Consider the following 16,316-nt stretch of genomic DNA (forward strand, 5'->3'; position numbering starts at 1 on the left):
ACTGGGGTTTAAGCTTCTGTCACTCTAGCAACCCATCATCTACTTACTACTCCCCAATGCCTTCCTCTAGGCCCAAATATGGTGAAGAGTTATGTAGTCGACGTTCACATAAAACCACTAGAGGAAAAGACAACATACAACATATCAAAATACCGAACGAATACCAAATTCACATGACTATTAATAGCAAGACTTATCCCATGTCCTCAGGAACAAAAGTAACTACTCACAAAGCATGGATATATTCATGACCAGAGAAGTAATGAATATCATAATGGATCTGAACATATAATCTTCCACCAAGTAAACCAACTAGCATCAACTACAAAGAGTAATCAACACTACTAGCAACCTTACGGGTACCAATCGGCGTCGCGAGACGGCGATTGGTTACAAGTGAGAGACTAGGGTTTGGATAGGAGATGGTGCTGATGAAGATGTTGATGGAGATGAATCCCCTCCGACGAGAGGAGTGTTGGTGATGACGATGGCGACGATTTCCCCCTTCGGGAGGGAAATTTCCCCAACAGGACCGTCCTGCCGCAGCTCTAGATTGGTTCTGCTCAAGTTCCGCCTCGTGGCGGCGGCGCCTCCTCGAAAAAGCTCTGCCTTGATTTTTCCGGACGAAACCCTTCATATAGCAGAAGAGGGGGGCAGTGGCTCACCAGGGTGCCCACAAGCCCTGCAGCCACGGCTAGGGGGGCAGGCCGCGGCTACCATGCTTGTGGGCCCCTGGCAGCTCCCCTCTGGCACTTCTTTCGCCCAGTATTTTTTATATATTCCCAAAAAATTCCACGTTGATTTTCAGGGCATTTGGAGTTACGCATAATAGAGGACTCAGACTTGCTCCTTTTCCAGTCCGGAATTCCAGCTGCCGGTATTCTCCCTCTTCAAATAAACCTTGCAAAATAAGAGAGAAAAGTCATAAGTATGGTACCACAAAGTATAATAACAGTCCATAAAGCGATAAATATCAACATGAAAGCATGATGCAAAATGGACGTATCAACTCCCCCAAGCTTAAACCTCGCTTGTCCTCAAGTGAAAACCAAGATCCATAAACATGTCCACATGTTTAGGGATGAAGGTGTCAATAAAACATAATACGGACAAGAGGGCATCATGATCACACATAGAACAGCAATACATCATAAAGATTCTTATGGGAAAGTAACAATTCCTTCACAAAGCAAAGTATGAATCAAAAACCTTACCGAGAAGTAGCCAACAACAGTCCATAGTCATTGAAGCAATTGCAATTTATCATAACATCAGAAAGAGACAAATAAGAGCTTGTAAAGCAAATCCACATACTCAATCATCTCTTTTGTTTTCCACAATTGTTACAACTCTCGTGGTACTCATGGTATTAAAGTTTCAGTTGGACACAGAGAAAGATAGGGGCTTATAATTTTGCCTCCCAACCATTTACCTCAAGGGTAAAGTCAACAATAATAAAGCATAAGTACTCATCTCCAAGTTGATATATGAATATAGATCTTTCCCTAGCATGTGACGTTCACGAAGATGAAGACGAAATAGGGAATTGGTGTTGATCGCCATGACTTTCACAAGAACAAAAGTAAAGGTACAAGATAGGCCCTTCGCAGAGGGAAGCAGAGGTTGTCATGCGCTTTTAAGGTTTTGATATACGACCTCTTAGTGTAAAGGAACGTCACTTTATATTTCCCCTGTGATAAAGAACTTTATTATGCAGTTTGTCGCTTTTATGTCTTCCTCTTCACAGGTTTGTACAAAGATTATTTTCCACACACTAATAAATCATACATACTTTAGATAGCAACTTTTTATTTCTTGCACCGATGACAACTTACTTGACGGATCTTACGCAATCCATAGGTAGGTATGGTGGACTCTCATGGCAAAACTGGGTTGAAGGTTTATGGATGCACAAGGAGTATTTTCTACTTAGTACGGAAGTTTTGGCTAATATGAGATGGAAGCAATCGTCACATGCTAAGGGATCTCTAGATATAACATTGTTTGGAATCAAGCAAACACAATTCATTATGTTGTCTTCCTTGTCCAACATCTACTTCTAAGCATGTAATAGTTTGGCGAGTACTCACAATTATAGAAAGTGTCTAAGATGATATATTTATAAGTGAACCTCTCTTTCCTATTACTTCTTATTAATTGCAACAATGACTGGGGTCTATGTTGGTCTATTCTCAACAAGTTTCAACCATCATACTTGTTATATGTGAAGCTATCACTTTCCATAAGATCATCTCATGATCTTTCATGTTATCGTTCTTTTCATACTTTTGATCACGGCACAAAACAAAGCCCTTGACTAAGATACTCTTTATTATATAGCTCGCAAGCTCGAATACATCGGGGGAGACACAAGGCAAAAGACTCAAACTAAACACTAAAGACTTATCCCACTAAGAGAAGAAATAAAAACTGAAAAGGAAAGAACTAAAACAAAGGTAAAAGCAAAAGATATAAAGGTGATACGATACCAGGGCAACTCCCCCAAGCTTGGCACAAGCCAAGGGAGTTGCCCATACCAATGCTCAGTTGTCTTCCTTTGGTGGTGGTGGTGGAGGAGTTGCAACATGAGTTTGATCCTCCATCTTCCAAGGCATAGGTGCTCCATCATGGCAGGATGAACGAGTCGTCAGAATCCTCAAATCTGCAGCCAACCGTATTGATTTAAATCTATACTCATACTCACAGTTTTGGTTCTGCAGGTCATAGATCTGGCCCTGGAGTTGATCAACCCTGTCATAGAGCCTGGAGAGGTGCTTCCCAATGTCATTGGCATCCATCTTGTGCTTGTTGGTGAACTCCGTGATCATCATGTGGTTGGCGTTCAGTCCGCGCTCCACCATCCCTTGGCACCTGAAGACTTGTTGCTCCATTGCTTCGAGCCTCGTCTCCATGCTTCCGGTCTTCTTAGGCCCCTCAACATCATGGATGTCCAACATCCCCTCACGCATCTCAATAGATTGAGGGTGTTGCAGCACTTCCGTGAGGTAGGGATTGATGACCTTCTCGAAGATCTTGTCCATAGGAGCTTTTGGGGAAGTCATGACGATCTAGATCTGCAACAGAAACAGGCTCGAAAAGAAAAACAGAGGAAAACTGCGTGATACAGAGATCAAAACCCTCGGGCGTATATATAATGATTTTTTCTGGACCAGAAGGAGTGCTCCGCAAGAAAACGGAGTCCGGGAGGCACACGAGGTGCCCACAAGCCCTGTAGCCGCAACCAGGGGGACGTCACAGCTACCAAGCTTGTGGCCGCCTCGTGCGCTCTCCGGACTGCTTTTTATTTTTCTATTTTTCCATAAACTCCAAAACGGAGAAAACTTCCTACTGGAAAAGTTTTGGAGTCCAATTACTTACCGAAACACATACCACTTCATTTTCAGAGTCTGAAACAGGCTGATAAACATCGCTTATGTACTCCTCTGGAGTTATGATATTGATGATATTGGTCTCAACATTTATGGGAGTACCAGAGATATAATGCTTGATTCTTTGCCCATTTACCACTCTTGGAAAATTACCTTCTGTGTTGTTGATTTTGATGGCACCGGAACGATATACTTCCTCGACAACGTAGGGACGTTCCCATTTAGAGAGAAGCTTGCCTGCGAAGAATCTTAAGCGAGAATTGAATAGCAGGACATAATCACCTACATTGAATTCATATTTTCGTATTCTTTTATCGTACCATCTCTTAACCTTTTCCTTTAACAACTTGGCATTCTCATATGTCTGGGCCCTCCATTCATCTAATGAGCTGATATCAAACAACCGCTTCTCACCGGCAAGTTTCAAATCGAAGTTGAGCTCTTTGATTGCCCAATAAGCTTTGTCTTCTAGCTCAAGAGGTAAATGACAGGCCTTACCGTAAACCATTTTATACGGTGACATGCCCATGGGATTCTTATAAGCAGTCCTATAAGCCTATAGTGCATCGTCAAGTTTGCTAGACCAATTCTTTTGAGATCTATTGACAGTCTTTTGTAGGATCCACTACAAGGAATATGCTAATACACGACGCTATATTTTCGTCGCTACATTGTCACGGTTTTTAGTTTACGACGATCTCACGACGAAAAACCAAGCGTCGAAAACGGAGCGTCACAAATGAATAGCAACGACGTTTTGATCAAAATCGTTGTAACCTTTACGACGATTCTTGGATCGTCGTAACCTCTACGACGATCCTAAATCGTCGTTGGCAATCTAATCCAATCCTACGTGGCAGTCCTACGTGGCAAAATTACGACGAAATCAAAACGCCATGGCTGAAATCAGCCCAGCCCATTTCATTTGATCACATGGGCTAGTTTATTTTTTGGGGCTTTTTCTTATTGGGCTTATTTTGGGGCATTAGCATATTTACAGCCACTTCTAGTATTTTGTTCGAATTTTGCTTCATGGCCTTTTACTTTCTATTGATTTTCTTTTTTGGCCATTTTTATTTTGTACTGGTCCCACATGTCATGTTGATCTCAAAATTAATCCCACACGTCAAAAAATTCACGTTTTGTCAAATAAATATCATAACTTGGTCCCCTTGTCATGTTTCCATTTCATAGGGGTATTCAAATCACATTGAGAATCAATATTTCAAACAGGCTAGGGAGCAAATGAAATTCGTCCAAACCAACATTAAATTTTCCTATTACAATCTTTACACTACACCACAACCCAGATATACCTACTACTGCCTACTATTACAATACATATGCTACTCTTTGTTGACACGCTTCATAGCTTCACACTTGGCTTTGTACTTCACATGTGCAAAAAATAAGAATAAGATATGAACTAACACTGCAGGTATTTAAATAACAAAATTTACAAAAAAAAGTGTAAACTAACACTGCATGTATTTTAATAACAGCATGACCTCGCATCCAAGAAGCTCTTATATGTTATAACTACACCCAAGAGTTGTAAACAACCAACTTACATATATTACTACTATAGCAAACAATCTTGAATGCATATATTTAGCTATGAAAAGGGAAGGAGAAGAAAAATGACACATGAGCAGTAACCACAAATCCTGCAAATCCAAGAGGAAGTAGAACCATCCTGTGAATCGGTAACTAGACAAGGAGCGCTATAAATCGAGTCTTTGCATGTTAATCACGGCCACAAGCAAAGAATTTGAACACCATCTATTCACTGAAGCAGCAGTAGGTATTTTCTGCTAGCTTACTGCATCTAGCATGCATGAATAGTATTGGTATTGAAAGTAATCTCTGTAGCTTTGTATTGTTGATTGCTTTGTAGTATTGATCCGGACAACGATGCTTTTATTGTACATGATTATGTAAGGGAAGGCAGACCATGGAACATAGATTAATTATTTAGTTGAATAATTAAAGTATTAAATTTAATTAGCCCCCAAAACTTGAAATTCTACTCTAATCCTGAAAGACCAGAACCAAGGTCAAAGACAGTTGGAGATTATATTCCGTTCTTACTATGTATCATCTTCCAGCATGGAAAATTACTCAAAAGATCTTAGCACAACAACATATGATCACCTTTCTGATCTGCAGCAGCTTCACCTGAATCGTCTTTGGTTACACCTTCTACCTCAACCACACCATTGACAACATCATGACGCTGTCATTTTGCAGGTGCGAGAAATCAATCGGATGGATAATGGCATACCGCATCAAATATGATACAAGACAATTTGTATTGTATGAAGCATGCAAAACAGAAATGATTTCTTTATATCCAAGTTTAGCAGTTATTATTATGGTACAGGTGAGAGTTAAACACCGGTTACAGGGGTCAAAGTGAAGTTTGGAAACAGGGTAAAACAGAATAAGCACCGGCATTGGTATCAATTGGTGTACCTTTGAGTACAGTGGCTCGTACATCTTCTGATATTTAGATTCAAGCGCAGCTCTCTCCACCAAAAACTTTGCCTCAAATTCATCATGCTGGCTCTGCCAGGTGCCAAATAGAAAACAAAGTTAAGAAATCCATCACCAGATACAACTAGATTATTTTGAAGTCCAAATATACTAGTTGTGCTTTCCAAAAATTGCCAGTAGCATTTTATATGGTACCATCCTTCTCTAAAAAGGAAAGGATATTACACTATGATCTAATGAGTAGCAAATCGGTGATAGAGCTGGGCAATATATCAAGTTGTTGGAAACATGCACAGTGCGTAGAAACAGGAAAATACAAACTTCCAAGTCAAAGACAAGCTGATGCATGGTCAGTTTGGAAGATATAAATGTCTATGACCTCTCTATCACGCAGTTATCACGCTGTTATTTATCTAACTTAGTCAAAGTTTAAGCATGCACATACAACAAGAATTAAAAGCTGTTGTCACTTCCATAAAACTGCACAGAACATATATACTAGTGTATCTCAACTTATAAAGCTAAAGCATGTGCATCCTCTGGACATGTAATTTTTTGGACAAGGATGCTAATTTGTTGTATAAGGCATCACAACAATTTACATCCCTTGCCAATTTTCATGACCCATAGAAAAATAGTGTGTCAACTTACAAAGCTAAAGCATAGGTAGCCAACGGACATTTATAACTTTGTAAATAAAGAAGCCAATCTGCTATACATGACATCACATGACTTAATCGCATGTCAGTTTCATGACCAAATCAGGAAAAATATATGTACATCTCTTGGATTTCCTATGTGTCCATCAAGGCATCATTTCCCCCAAAAAAACTAAGTACTAACGAAGATAGCCATTGCGCAATGGCCATGAACCCAGAGCGACCATCATATGCGTGACTTAATGGTTCATGGATCAATAGGCATGAGCTCAGATCAAATGGATCAGAGGAGGGAGAGGAGCGTAGAAGCTCACCTTTGTGATTTTGTAGCCGATGCCAAATAGCACCACTGTCGTCGAACGACGCAGGGAAAACAAAAGACGCCGAGGCCAGAGACCATGCATAGAAATGCACACACCTCAACATCAACCTGATCATAATCAATGGAAAAATTAGAAGTTAGCCAATTCACATTACATCCTCCATATTACCTCTTCTCTAGAAATATGACAACCAACACATGTTTTATATTTTTTCAAGCATAAAATTCATACTACATGAAAAGACATTGGAAATAGAAACTCCTATAAGAGCAACGTCACCATGATATGCTAGCTACTACAATGCTTCTACTTCAAGTAGTGTAGTTACAATCAGAGACCAATCCCTAACCAGACATGGCCATGGCACGATGACGATGATCATGGCCATGGCACGATGACCATGGAAACACAAATAAGTGGATAAATAATCAATAATCATGCAATGTCAATATGCCCACACATGTGTCACGATGAATGTCTAGGAACAAAGGGGTGTGTAAATAATTAAAATGGATTTCAGTTTACAAAAATAATGAAACTGGAAAAGAGAACGCATATCTCCAAACAGAAGACTGGAAACTATAGACAGTGAAATGATCTTAAATAAGGAAACTTGTATTATCTCTATCGTAACCTGACGTGCACTGACAGCTAACTGTGATGAGAGTAGTTCGCTACCGCAAAACAGAAGGCCATCAGGAAAGAACGAATGCTATGCACCGGGATTCACACAATCGCAAATTCAAAATCCCCGTGTGACGGCGATGGAGCAGAACAGAGCAGGATACTAGCTACTTTGCACGCACGGATTAACCGTAAAAGGCGCCACTGGTATAAACATCTCACACGGATCGCTCAAGTAACAAACACAAAGACTCCTCACATCACATTAACAGTTGAGAACAACGGCACATAAAAATTACTTGCAGGTTCTAACTACGGAGCGATGCTCGAGGTGTCGGTGGCAGTCCGAGCTCATCCTCCTGCATCACATAAGTCGTCAGATAATGTGTTCATGAGGAAATTAATAGTGGTTGCTTAGTGTGCTCTGCTTAGAGTTTTCATTTCATGCTACATATTTTCACTAAGAATCTACAGCTGAATTGTTACTGCTATGGTAGCACGCTTTAGAGCTTTTGACGCTAGCTTAGAGGGGATGCATCCTATGAATCCCCCACGACACTGAAATATTCAGACTGTACGAAAATAAAATATGACAGGCCATAGACAGCAGCATGAATTCAGCAGCAACGACGGCGAAGCTAAAAATGGGGAGGAGCAAAACGCACATCGATGCCCTCGATCTTGAGGGTGGTCTACATCACCCCCTTGAGCTCATCTCGTTTGTTGGCGGCCCTCATCGCGCTCATCTGGACAGACCAAAAAAATCAAGAAAAATCAGCAACCGGACTGCAGATGAACTGAATACAGCAATCAGCAGTGAGGAGGAGCAGGACTCCGGCGACTGCATCGGCTTCCTCCCCCCTCGTCTGAACAAAAATATTGGCATGAGCTTAGAAAAATGGATCAGAACCGAGAGAGAGAGAGAGAGAGAGAGAGAGAGAGAGAGAGAGAGAGAAACCTGAGAGCACGATTGAGTCCATCAAGTACTCCTTCCACTTCCTCCTGCCTAATCAAAATATGGAAGGATGTGATCTTTGATTAGTTCCACGGAGAAAATCAAACTTTATAAGTAACCAGAAAATGAAAATAAGAAGGAATAACATTACTGCAATAAGCTGAAAGATCACAAGACCATAGTCTATTTGCAAACTTGGGTCGGCAGCGATTCAAAAGCACATCCTATATTTAATTTCTTGCTGGGCTTATGGTCAGATTCAGTGCAAGATATATGTGCAGTCCCGTCAGATTTTTTTATTCAGTTTAGAGTGGAATGAGCATGCCGAGATCAATGTGCTCCTGGATGCCGAAGCCAAAGCATCCGGTGTCGCTGAAGTTCCTCCTGAGGAGCTCGTACTCCTTCACCTTCAGGCCACTCTCCAGGAGCTGCATTGCCTTCTCGCCCCTAATAGTCATGTAGCACACGATCTTCTCATTACGCCTGATACCGAACGACCTGACAGTGTACCTCGCTGCAATACAACAATATGGTTCCTGTTAGGACAACCAACCTTGACCACAACTGACATGGCCAAAGGGGAACAGGGCAGATTTAAGAAACTAACCCTTGGAGAAAACTCGTGATTGTCCACTCAGTTGCTCCAGCACCTATCATGTAAACAACAACAATGAAGTTACCATCAATGGTCGGCAGTTAAGCTGTGTTTTCCAGAGACCAGGGATGCAGAGAAATCTCTTCAACTACTTGGTGCCACACAGACAACACGAATTAAGGTCAATCTACAACTAGCGAAATGGAACAGAAACGATTGACCACATCTGAGACAACAATGGTTACATGGTAGCAGCATCAGAAGCCGATGCATCTCCTACTAGGAAACTACAACGCACACCTCGGACAGAATAGGCCAGTACCGAGTTCGTCTTGATACAGTTCCACAAACTAGAGCGCTAGATCTCTATGCGAGAACGAGGACAAGCAGCCTACTAACCACCAATATACTGACACATGCTATACTTACCGACCGCGTCCTTGTGACCGGCGCGGCCGCAGTCGGCAAAGCGGCCGACGAGGGCCGACGAAGCATACCTACAACGATTCATTCGTGAAGCGGGGAGCGACTAGGTGCGGGGGAAATCCAGGGCCGTACCACTGCTCCTTGGCCTGGTTGAGGAGGCGGCGGCGATGCTTGACCACGGACGGGTCGCCGTGGTAGTCGTACACCTCCCCGTCGTCCTGGATCCCGCGCCACTGGTCGAGCAGCAGGCCCCGCCACGCCGCCCCCATCGCCGCGTGCGGCGGCTGGACGGCCAGGGGTCTCTTCGTACAGTATGAGGAGGAGGTGGGGATCGGGAGGGGGGAGGGGACGGGGAGGAGGCGGCGGCGGCTGCGAGGAGATGGGGACGAGGGAGGAAGAGTGGGATGGGGGATGTGAGATAGGTTTTTGGGCTGTGGGTGGGGTTATGTCTTTTTTAGTTTTTTCCTTGTAGATAGATGGATGGATGGATGTGGGATGTAGAGATGGACGGATGGATGGATGGACGCCATGTCATCGATCCATGAGAAGGGTTCTGAGTGTTACGACATTTTTATAATCGTCGTAGAAGTTATGACGATCTCATCTTAAGCGGTTACGACGTTTTTGACTCACGTCGTCGTAATTTATATGTAGATTTGATCCCCTAAAACGATTTACGAGAATCTCGGATGAAATCGTCATAGATTTATGACGAATTCATCAACGACGTCTTAAAAAACATCATGTATGAGCATATTTCTTGTAGTGATCAATTTGATCTACCTATTACTCAACTCCACTTGACCACTAGAATGAGGATGATAAGGAGATGATACTCTATGGTTGACATCATACATAGCGAGCATCTTGCGGAAAACACCATGAATGAATTGTGAACCGCCATCAGTCATCAGATATCTAGGGACTCCAAATCTTGGGAAAATGACTTCTTTAAGCATCTTAATAGAGGTGTGGTGATCAACATTTCTAGTGGGGATAGCTTCTACCCACTTAGTGACGTAATCAACAGCAACTAAGATGTAAGTATACCCATTGGAACTCGGGAAGGGTCCCATATAATCAAAGCCCCAGACATCAAATGGTTCAATGACAAGTGAACAGTTCATACGCATTTCCTGACGTTTACTGATGTTCCCTATTCTTTGGCATTCGTCACAAGACAAGACAAACTTACGGGCATCCTTGAAGAGAGTGGGCCAATAGAAACCTGATTGCAATACCTTATGAGCAGTTCTATCTCCAGCATGGTCTCCTCCGTAGGCTTCGGAATGACACTTCTGCAGGATCTGTCCCTGTTCATGTTCAAGCACACAACGTCTAATAAGACCATCTACTCCTTCCTTATAAAGGTGAGGATCATCCCAAAAGTAGTGTCTCAAATCAAAGAAGAAATTCTTCTTTTGCTGGTAGGTGAAACTGGGTGGTATGTATTTGGCTACGATATAGTTTGCGTAATTAGCATACCACGGTGCACTATGTGAAGTGCGGATGACATTCAGTTGCTCATCGGGAAAGTTGTCATCAATAGGTCGTGGGTCATCAAGGACATTCTCTAGCCTGGACAAGTTATCTGCTACAGGGTTATCAGCACCCTTTCGGTCAACAACGTGCAAATAAAATTCTTGTAGTAGGAGAACCCATCTAATTAGCCTAGGCTTAGCGTCCTTCTTCTCCATAAGGTACTTAATAGCAGCATGATCAGAGTGAATAGTGACTTTGGAGTCAACTATATAAGATCTGAACTTTTCACATGCAAATACGACTGCTAAAAATTCCTTCTCCGTAGTGGCATAGTTTCTTTGGGCACTGTCTAGAGTTTTACTAGCGTAGTGAATGACATTCAACTTCTTGTCAACTCTTTGTCCTAGAACAGCACCAACAGCATAATCACTAGTATCGCACATGATTTCAAAGGGCAAGTTCCAATCAGGTGGTTGAAAATTAGGTGCAGTTATCAAGGCCTTCTTAAGTATTTCGAAAGCTTACTCACAATCCTTATCAAAAACAAAAGGAACATCCTTCTGCAAGAGGTTGGTAAGAGGCCTAGAAATCTTAGAGAAGTCTTTAATGAACCTTCTATAGAAACCAGCATGACCTAGGAAACTTCGTATACCTCTGATATCTGTGGGGCAAGGCATTTTCTCAATTGCATCAACCTTAGCCTTATCAACTTCAATGCCTTTCTCAGAGATTTTGTGTCCTAAGACGATGCCTTCATTAACTATGAAGTGGCACTTCTCCCAGTTCAAGACGAGGTTGGTATCTTTGCATCTCTGTGAGACTCGATCAAGGTTGTTGAGGCAATCGTCAAAGGAAGAACCATAAACGGAGAAATCATCCATGAAAACCTCAACAATGTTTTCACAAAAGTCAAAGAATATTGCCATCATACATCTTTGAAAGGTGGCAGGTGCATTTCATAAGCCAAAAGGCATATGTCTATAAGCAAAGGTACCGAAGGGGCAGGTGAAAGTGGTTTTCTCCTGATCAGATTGTGCAACAGGTATTTGCGGGAAACCTGAATAACCGTCTAGAAAGCAGAAGTGTGTGTGTTTAGATACCTTTCTAGCATTTGGTCGATAAACGGCAAAGGATAATGGTCTTTCCTGGTTGCCTTGTTCAGTTTCCGGGAGTCTATCACCATCCTATAGCTAGTAATAATCCGCTATGGGATTAGTTCATTCTTATCATTAGGAACGACGGTGATACCTCCCTTCTTAGGTACGCAATGTACTGGACTTACCCAATCACTATGAGCAACAGCATAAATGATTCCTGCTTCCAGAAGCTTTAATATTTCTTTTCTCACGACCTCTTTCATCCTAGGATTTAACCTCCATTGATGATCAGCGACTGGCTTAGAATCAGGATCAGTTTTAGTCTTGTGCTGATATAGAGTGGGACTAATACCCTTAAGATCATCAAGAGTATATCCAATAGCAGCACGGTGCTTCCTAAAAGTTTTTAATAACTTCTTCCCTTCGTGATTCGAGAGGTGAGAACTAATAATAACAGGATATATCTCCTTCTCATCAAGATAGGCATACTTAAGTTTATCTGGTAACTGTTTTAGCTCGAACACAGGATCACCCTTTGGTGGGGGAGGATCCCCAAGTAGTTCAACATGCAGATTATTCTTAAGAATAGGATATTGTTCTAAAACAATTTTATCTATCTCATCTCTTTCATCCATATGCATATCATTTTCATGCTCAAGCAGATGTTGCTCTAAAGGATCCGTAGGAGGCACGGCAATAGAGGAAAGAGCAATGATTTCATCCCTACCATACGACTCTTTTTCATGGGGTTGTCTTCCAAAATTGGAGAAGTTAAATTCATGAGACACACCCTCGAAAATAATAGTGACAGTCTGTTTAATGCAATCAATATGAGCATTGACAGTGTTGAGAAAGGGTCTACCAAATATGATCGGACAAAAGCTATCTTGTGCAGTAGCAAGGACGAGGAAATCAGTAGGATACTTCATCTTACCACATAGGACTTCTACGTCTCTCACAATTCCCACAGGGCAGATAGTGTCTCTATTAGCTAGTGTAATAGTGACATCAATGGGTTCTAACTCAGAAGTTGCAATCTCATCTTTGATTTCATCATATAGGGACCGGGGTATTGCACTAACACTAGCACCCATATCACATAAGCCATGATAACAATGATCTCCTATCTTGGCAGAAACAACAGGCAGGCCAACTACAGGTCCGTATTTGTCTTTCGCGTGAGGTTTAGCAATTCTAGCGGAGTCTTCACAGAATTTGATAACATGTCCGTCTATGTCTTCGGCTAAGAGATCTTCGATAATAGAAACACTAGGTTCAACTCTAATTTCCTCAGGGGGTGCAAGTGGTCTAATGTAACCCCTACGTATTACAGTTGGAGCTTTAGAATAATCATTTTTCCTAGCAGGGTAAGGTGGTTTCTCAGTGTAGGCACAAGGAACAATAGGATCATTATAGGCAATGACTTTCTCTTCAACTAGATTGGGTTTAACTATGTTGACTTCTACGGGAGGATGATACTTAAACCACTTCTCTTTGGGAAGATCAACATGAGCAACAAAATATTCACATAGAGAAGCTACTATCTCAGAGTCACGTCCATACTTAGCGCTAAAATCTCTAGAAGTGTTTGTTTCAACAAAAGATTTAACGGAATCAAACTGGAAATTCATAGCTGACTCCTTACCTTCTTCAAGCTCCCAATCTTCAGAGTTACGTTTGATTCTTTCCAATAAATTCCACTTGTGGTCAATATCCTTCTTCATAAAAGAACCGGTACAAGAAGTGTCAAGCATGGTGCGATCTTCATGAGAAAGCCGAGCATAAAAGTTTTGAGTGATAATTTCTCTCGAGAGCTCATGATTGGGGCATGAATATATCATTGATTTAAGCCTCCCCCAAGCTTGAGCTATGCTTTCCCTGTCACAAGGCCAAAAGTTATAAATATAAATCCGATCACGATGTACTAAATGCATAGGATAAAACTTTTGATGAAATTCCAATTTCAACCGATTGTAGTCCCATGATCCAGTATCATCACATAGCCTATACCATGTCAACGCCTTATCCTTCAAAGATAAAGGAAAGACTTTCTTCTTTACCTCATCCTCGGGCAAACCTGCAAGCTTAAATAAACCACAAACTTCATCTACATAGATTAGATGCAAGTCTGGATGTGATGATCCATCTCTTGTAAAAGGATTAGCCAGTAGTTTCTCAAGCATACCCGAAGGAATTTCATAAAAGATATTTTCAGTAGGTACCTTAGGTTGAGGAGCAACTCCTCGTGCTTCCGTTCGTGGTGAAGATACCCCGAAAAAATTCCTCAAAGGAACAGTTTCCATAGTGACAAGTGAAAATAAATTTCAGCACATTATATAAATGTTTCCTTACCAAAGGCGCTTCACTCCCCGGCAACGGCGCCAGAAAAGAGTCTTGATGACCCACAAGTATAGGGGATCAATCGTAGTCCTTTCGATAAGTAAGAGTGTCGAACCCAACGAGGAGCAGAAGGCTCTGATAAACGGTTTTCAGCAAGGTAATAACTGCAAGCACTGAAAGTAGCGGTAACAAGTGATGGTGTAGTGAGGTGAAACGTAGCAAGTTAAAAGTAACAAGTAACAAGTAATAGCAACGGTGTAGAAAAGTGGCCCAATCCCTTTTGTAGTGTGGTAAGATCATTCGTAGCAAGTAGCAAGTAACAAAAGTAACAACGGTGCAGCAAAGTGGCCCAATCCCTTTTGTAGCAAGGGACAACCCTGGACAAACTCTTATAGGAGGTAAAGCGCTCCTGAGGACACATGGGGAATTCTGTCAAGCTAGTTTTCATCATGTTCATATGATTCACGTTCGCTACTTTGATAGTTTGATATGTGGGTGGACCGGCGCTTGGGTACAGCCCTTACTTGGACAAGCATCCCACTTATGATTAACCCCTCTCGCAAGCATCCGCAACTACAAAAGAAGAATTAAGACAACGTCTAACCATAGCATTAAACTAGTGGATCCAAATCAGCCCCTTACGAAGCAACGCATAGACTCGGGTTTAAACTTTTGTCACTCTAGCAACCCATCATCTACTTACTACTCCCCAATGCCTTCCTCTAGGCCCAAATATGGTGAAGTGTTATGTAGTCGACGTTCACATAACACCACTAGAGGAAAAGACAACATACAACACATCAAAATAGCGAACAAATACCAAATTCACATGACTATTAATAGCAAGACTTATCCCATGTCCTCAGGAACAAAAGTAACTACTCACAAAGCATGGATATTCATCACCAGAGAAGTAATGAATATCATAATGGATCTGAACATATAATCTTCCACCAAGTAAACCAACTAGCATCAACTAAAAAGAGTAATCAACACTACTAGCAACCTTACGGGTACCAATCGGCGTCGCGAGACGGCGATTGGTTACAAGAGATAGACTAGGGTTTGGATAGGAGATGGTGTTGATGAATATGTTGATGGAGATGACTCCCCTCCGACGGGAGGAGTGTTGGTGATGACGATGGTGACAATTTCCCCCTCCGGGAGGGAATTTTCCCCAACAGGATCGTCCTGCCGGAGCTCTAGATTGGTTCTGCTCAAGTTCCGCCTCGTGGCGGCAGCGCCTCCTCGAAAAAGCTCTGCCCTGATTTTTTTCGGACGAAACCCTTCATATAGCAGAAGAGGGGGGCCAGTGGGCCACCAGGGTGCCCACAAACCTTGTAGCCGCGGCCAGGGGGGCAGGCCGCGGCTACCAGGCTTGTGGGCCCGTGACAGCTCCCCTGTGGCACTTCTTTCGCCCAGTATTTTTTATGTATTCCCAAAAAATTCCACGTTGATTTTCAGGGCATTTGGAGTTGCACGGAATAGGGGACTTAGACTTGCTCCTTTTCCAGTCCAGAATTCTAGTTGCCGGTATTCTCCCTCTTCAAATAAACCTTGCAAAATAAGAGAGTAAAGGCATAAGTATGGTACCACAAATTATAATAACAGTCCATAAAGAGAAAAATATCAACATGAAAGCATGATGCAACATGGACGTATCACGCGCCAAATGTTTGCTTTGTGCATTGGGGCCCTCGGTCTCGGTTGTTCCCTCGTCCTCTTGCCATTTCACCATGTCTAGCAGTTTCTCCTCGGCCTCACCCTCATCCTGGACCCCGCTCCCCCTCCTATTTCCCCCTCCCCAAGCCACGACAGTCGCCGCCGCGGTTCTGTCCACCCGTGAACCTCGTCGTCTTCCCCTACTTTGGCCCCTTCCTCCCTCAGCCGTCGCATCGCAGTTAAGGCCCGTCAGGTCGGACACTCCACG

At 42.4% G+C, this 16,316-nt stretch overlaps 1 protein-coding gene across 1 annotated transcript; it reads right to left on the minus strand.

Annotated features, from left to right (window-relative positions):
- Positions 1-8,751: 8,751 nt before the first annotated feature.
- LOC123405058 (60S ribosomal protein L11-like) lies at positions 8,752-9,736 on the minus strand. The gene is made up of 4 exons (XM_045098915.1): positions 9,600-9,736; positions 9,475-9,538; positions 9,054-9,096; positions 8,752-8,960 (listed from the first exon to the last, which is right to left on the minus strand). The coding sequence occupies exons 1-4, from the start codon at positions 9,734-9,736 to the stop codon at positions 8,752-8,754; spliced, it is 453 nt and encodes a 150-aa protein (XP_044954850.1).
- Positions 9,737-16,316: the final 6,580 nt, after the last annotated feature.

The sequence above is a fragment of the Hordeum vulgare genome, chromosome 6H, assembly GCF_904849725.1.
Source record: "Hordeum vulgare subsp. vulgare chromosome 6H, MorexV3_pseudomolecules_assembly, whole genome shotgun sequence".
NCBI lineage: Eukaryota > Viridiplantae > Streptophyta > Magnoliopsida > Poales > Poaceae > Hordeum > Hordeum vulgare.

Coding starts and splice junctions, on each gene's coding strand:
- LOC123405058 (XM_045098915.1), bottom strand. CDS start 9,736: ATGGGGGCGGCGTGGCGGGGCCTGCTGCTCGACCAGTGGCGCGGGATC. Junction 9,097..9,474: donor GCGCCGGTCACAAGGACGCG/GTCGGTAAGTAT, acceptor TTTACATGATAG/GTGCTGGAGCAACTGAGTGG. Junction 8,961..9,053: donor ATCACGAGTTTTCTCCAAGG/GTTAGTTTCTTA, acceptor GTTGTATTGCAG/CGAGGTACACTGTCAGGTCG.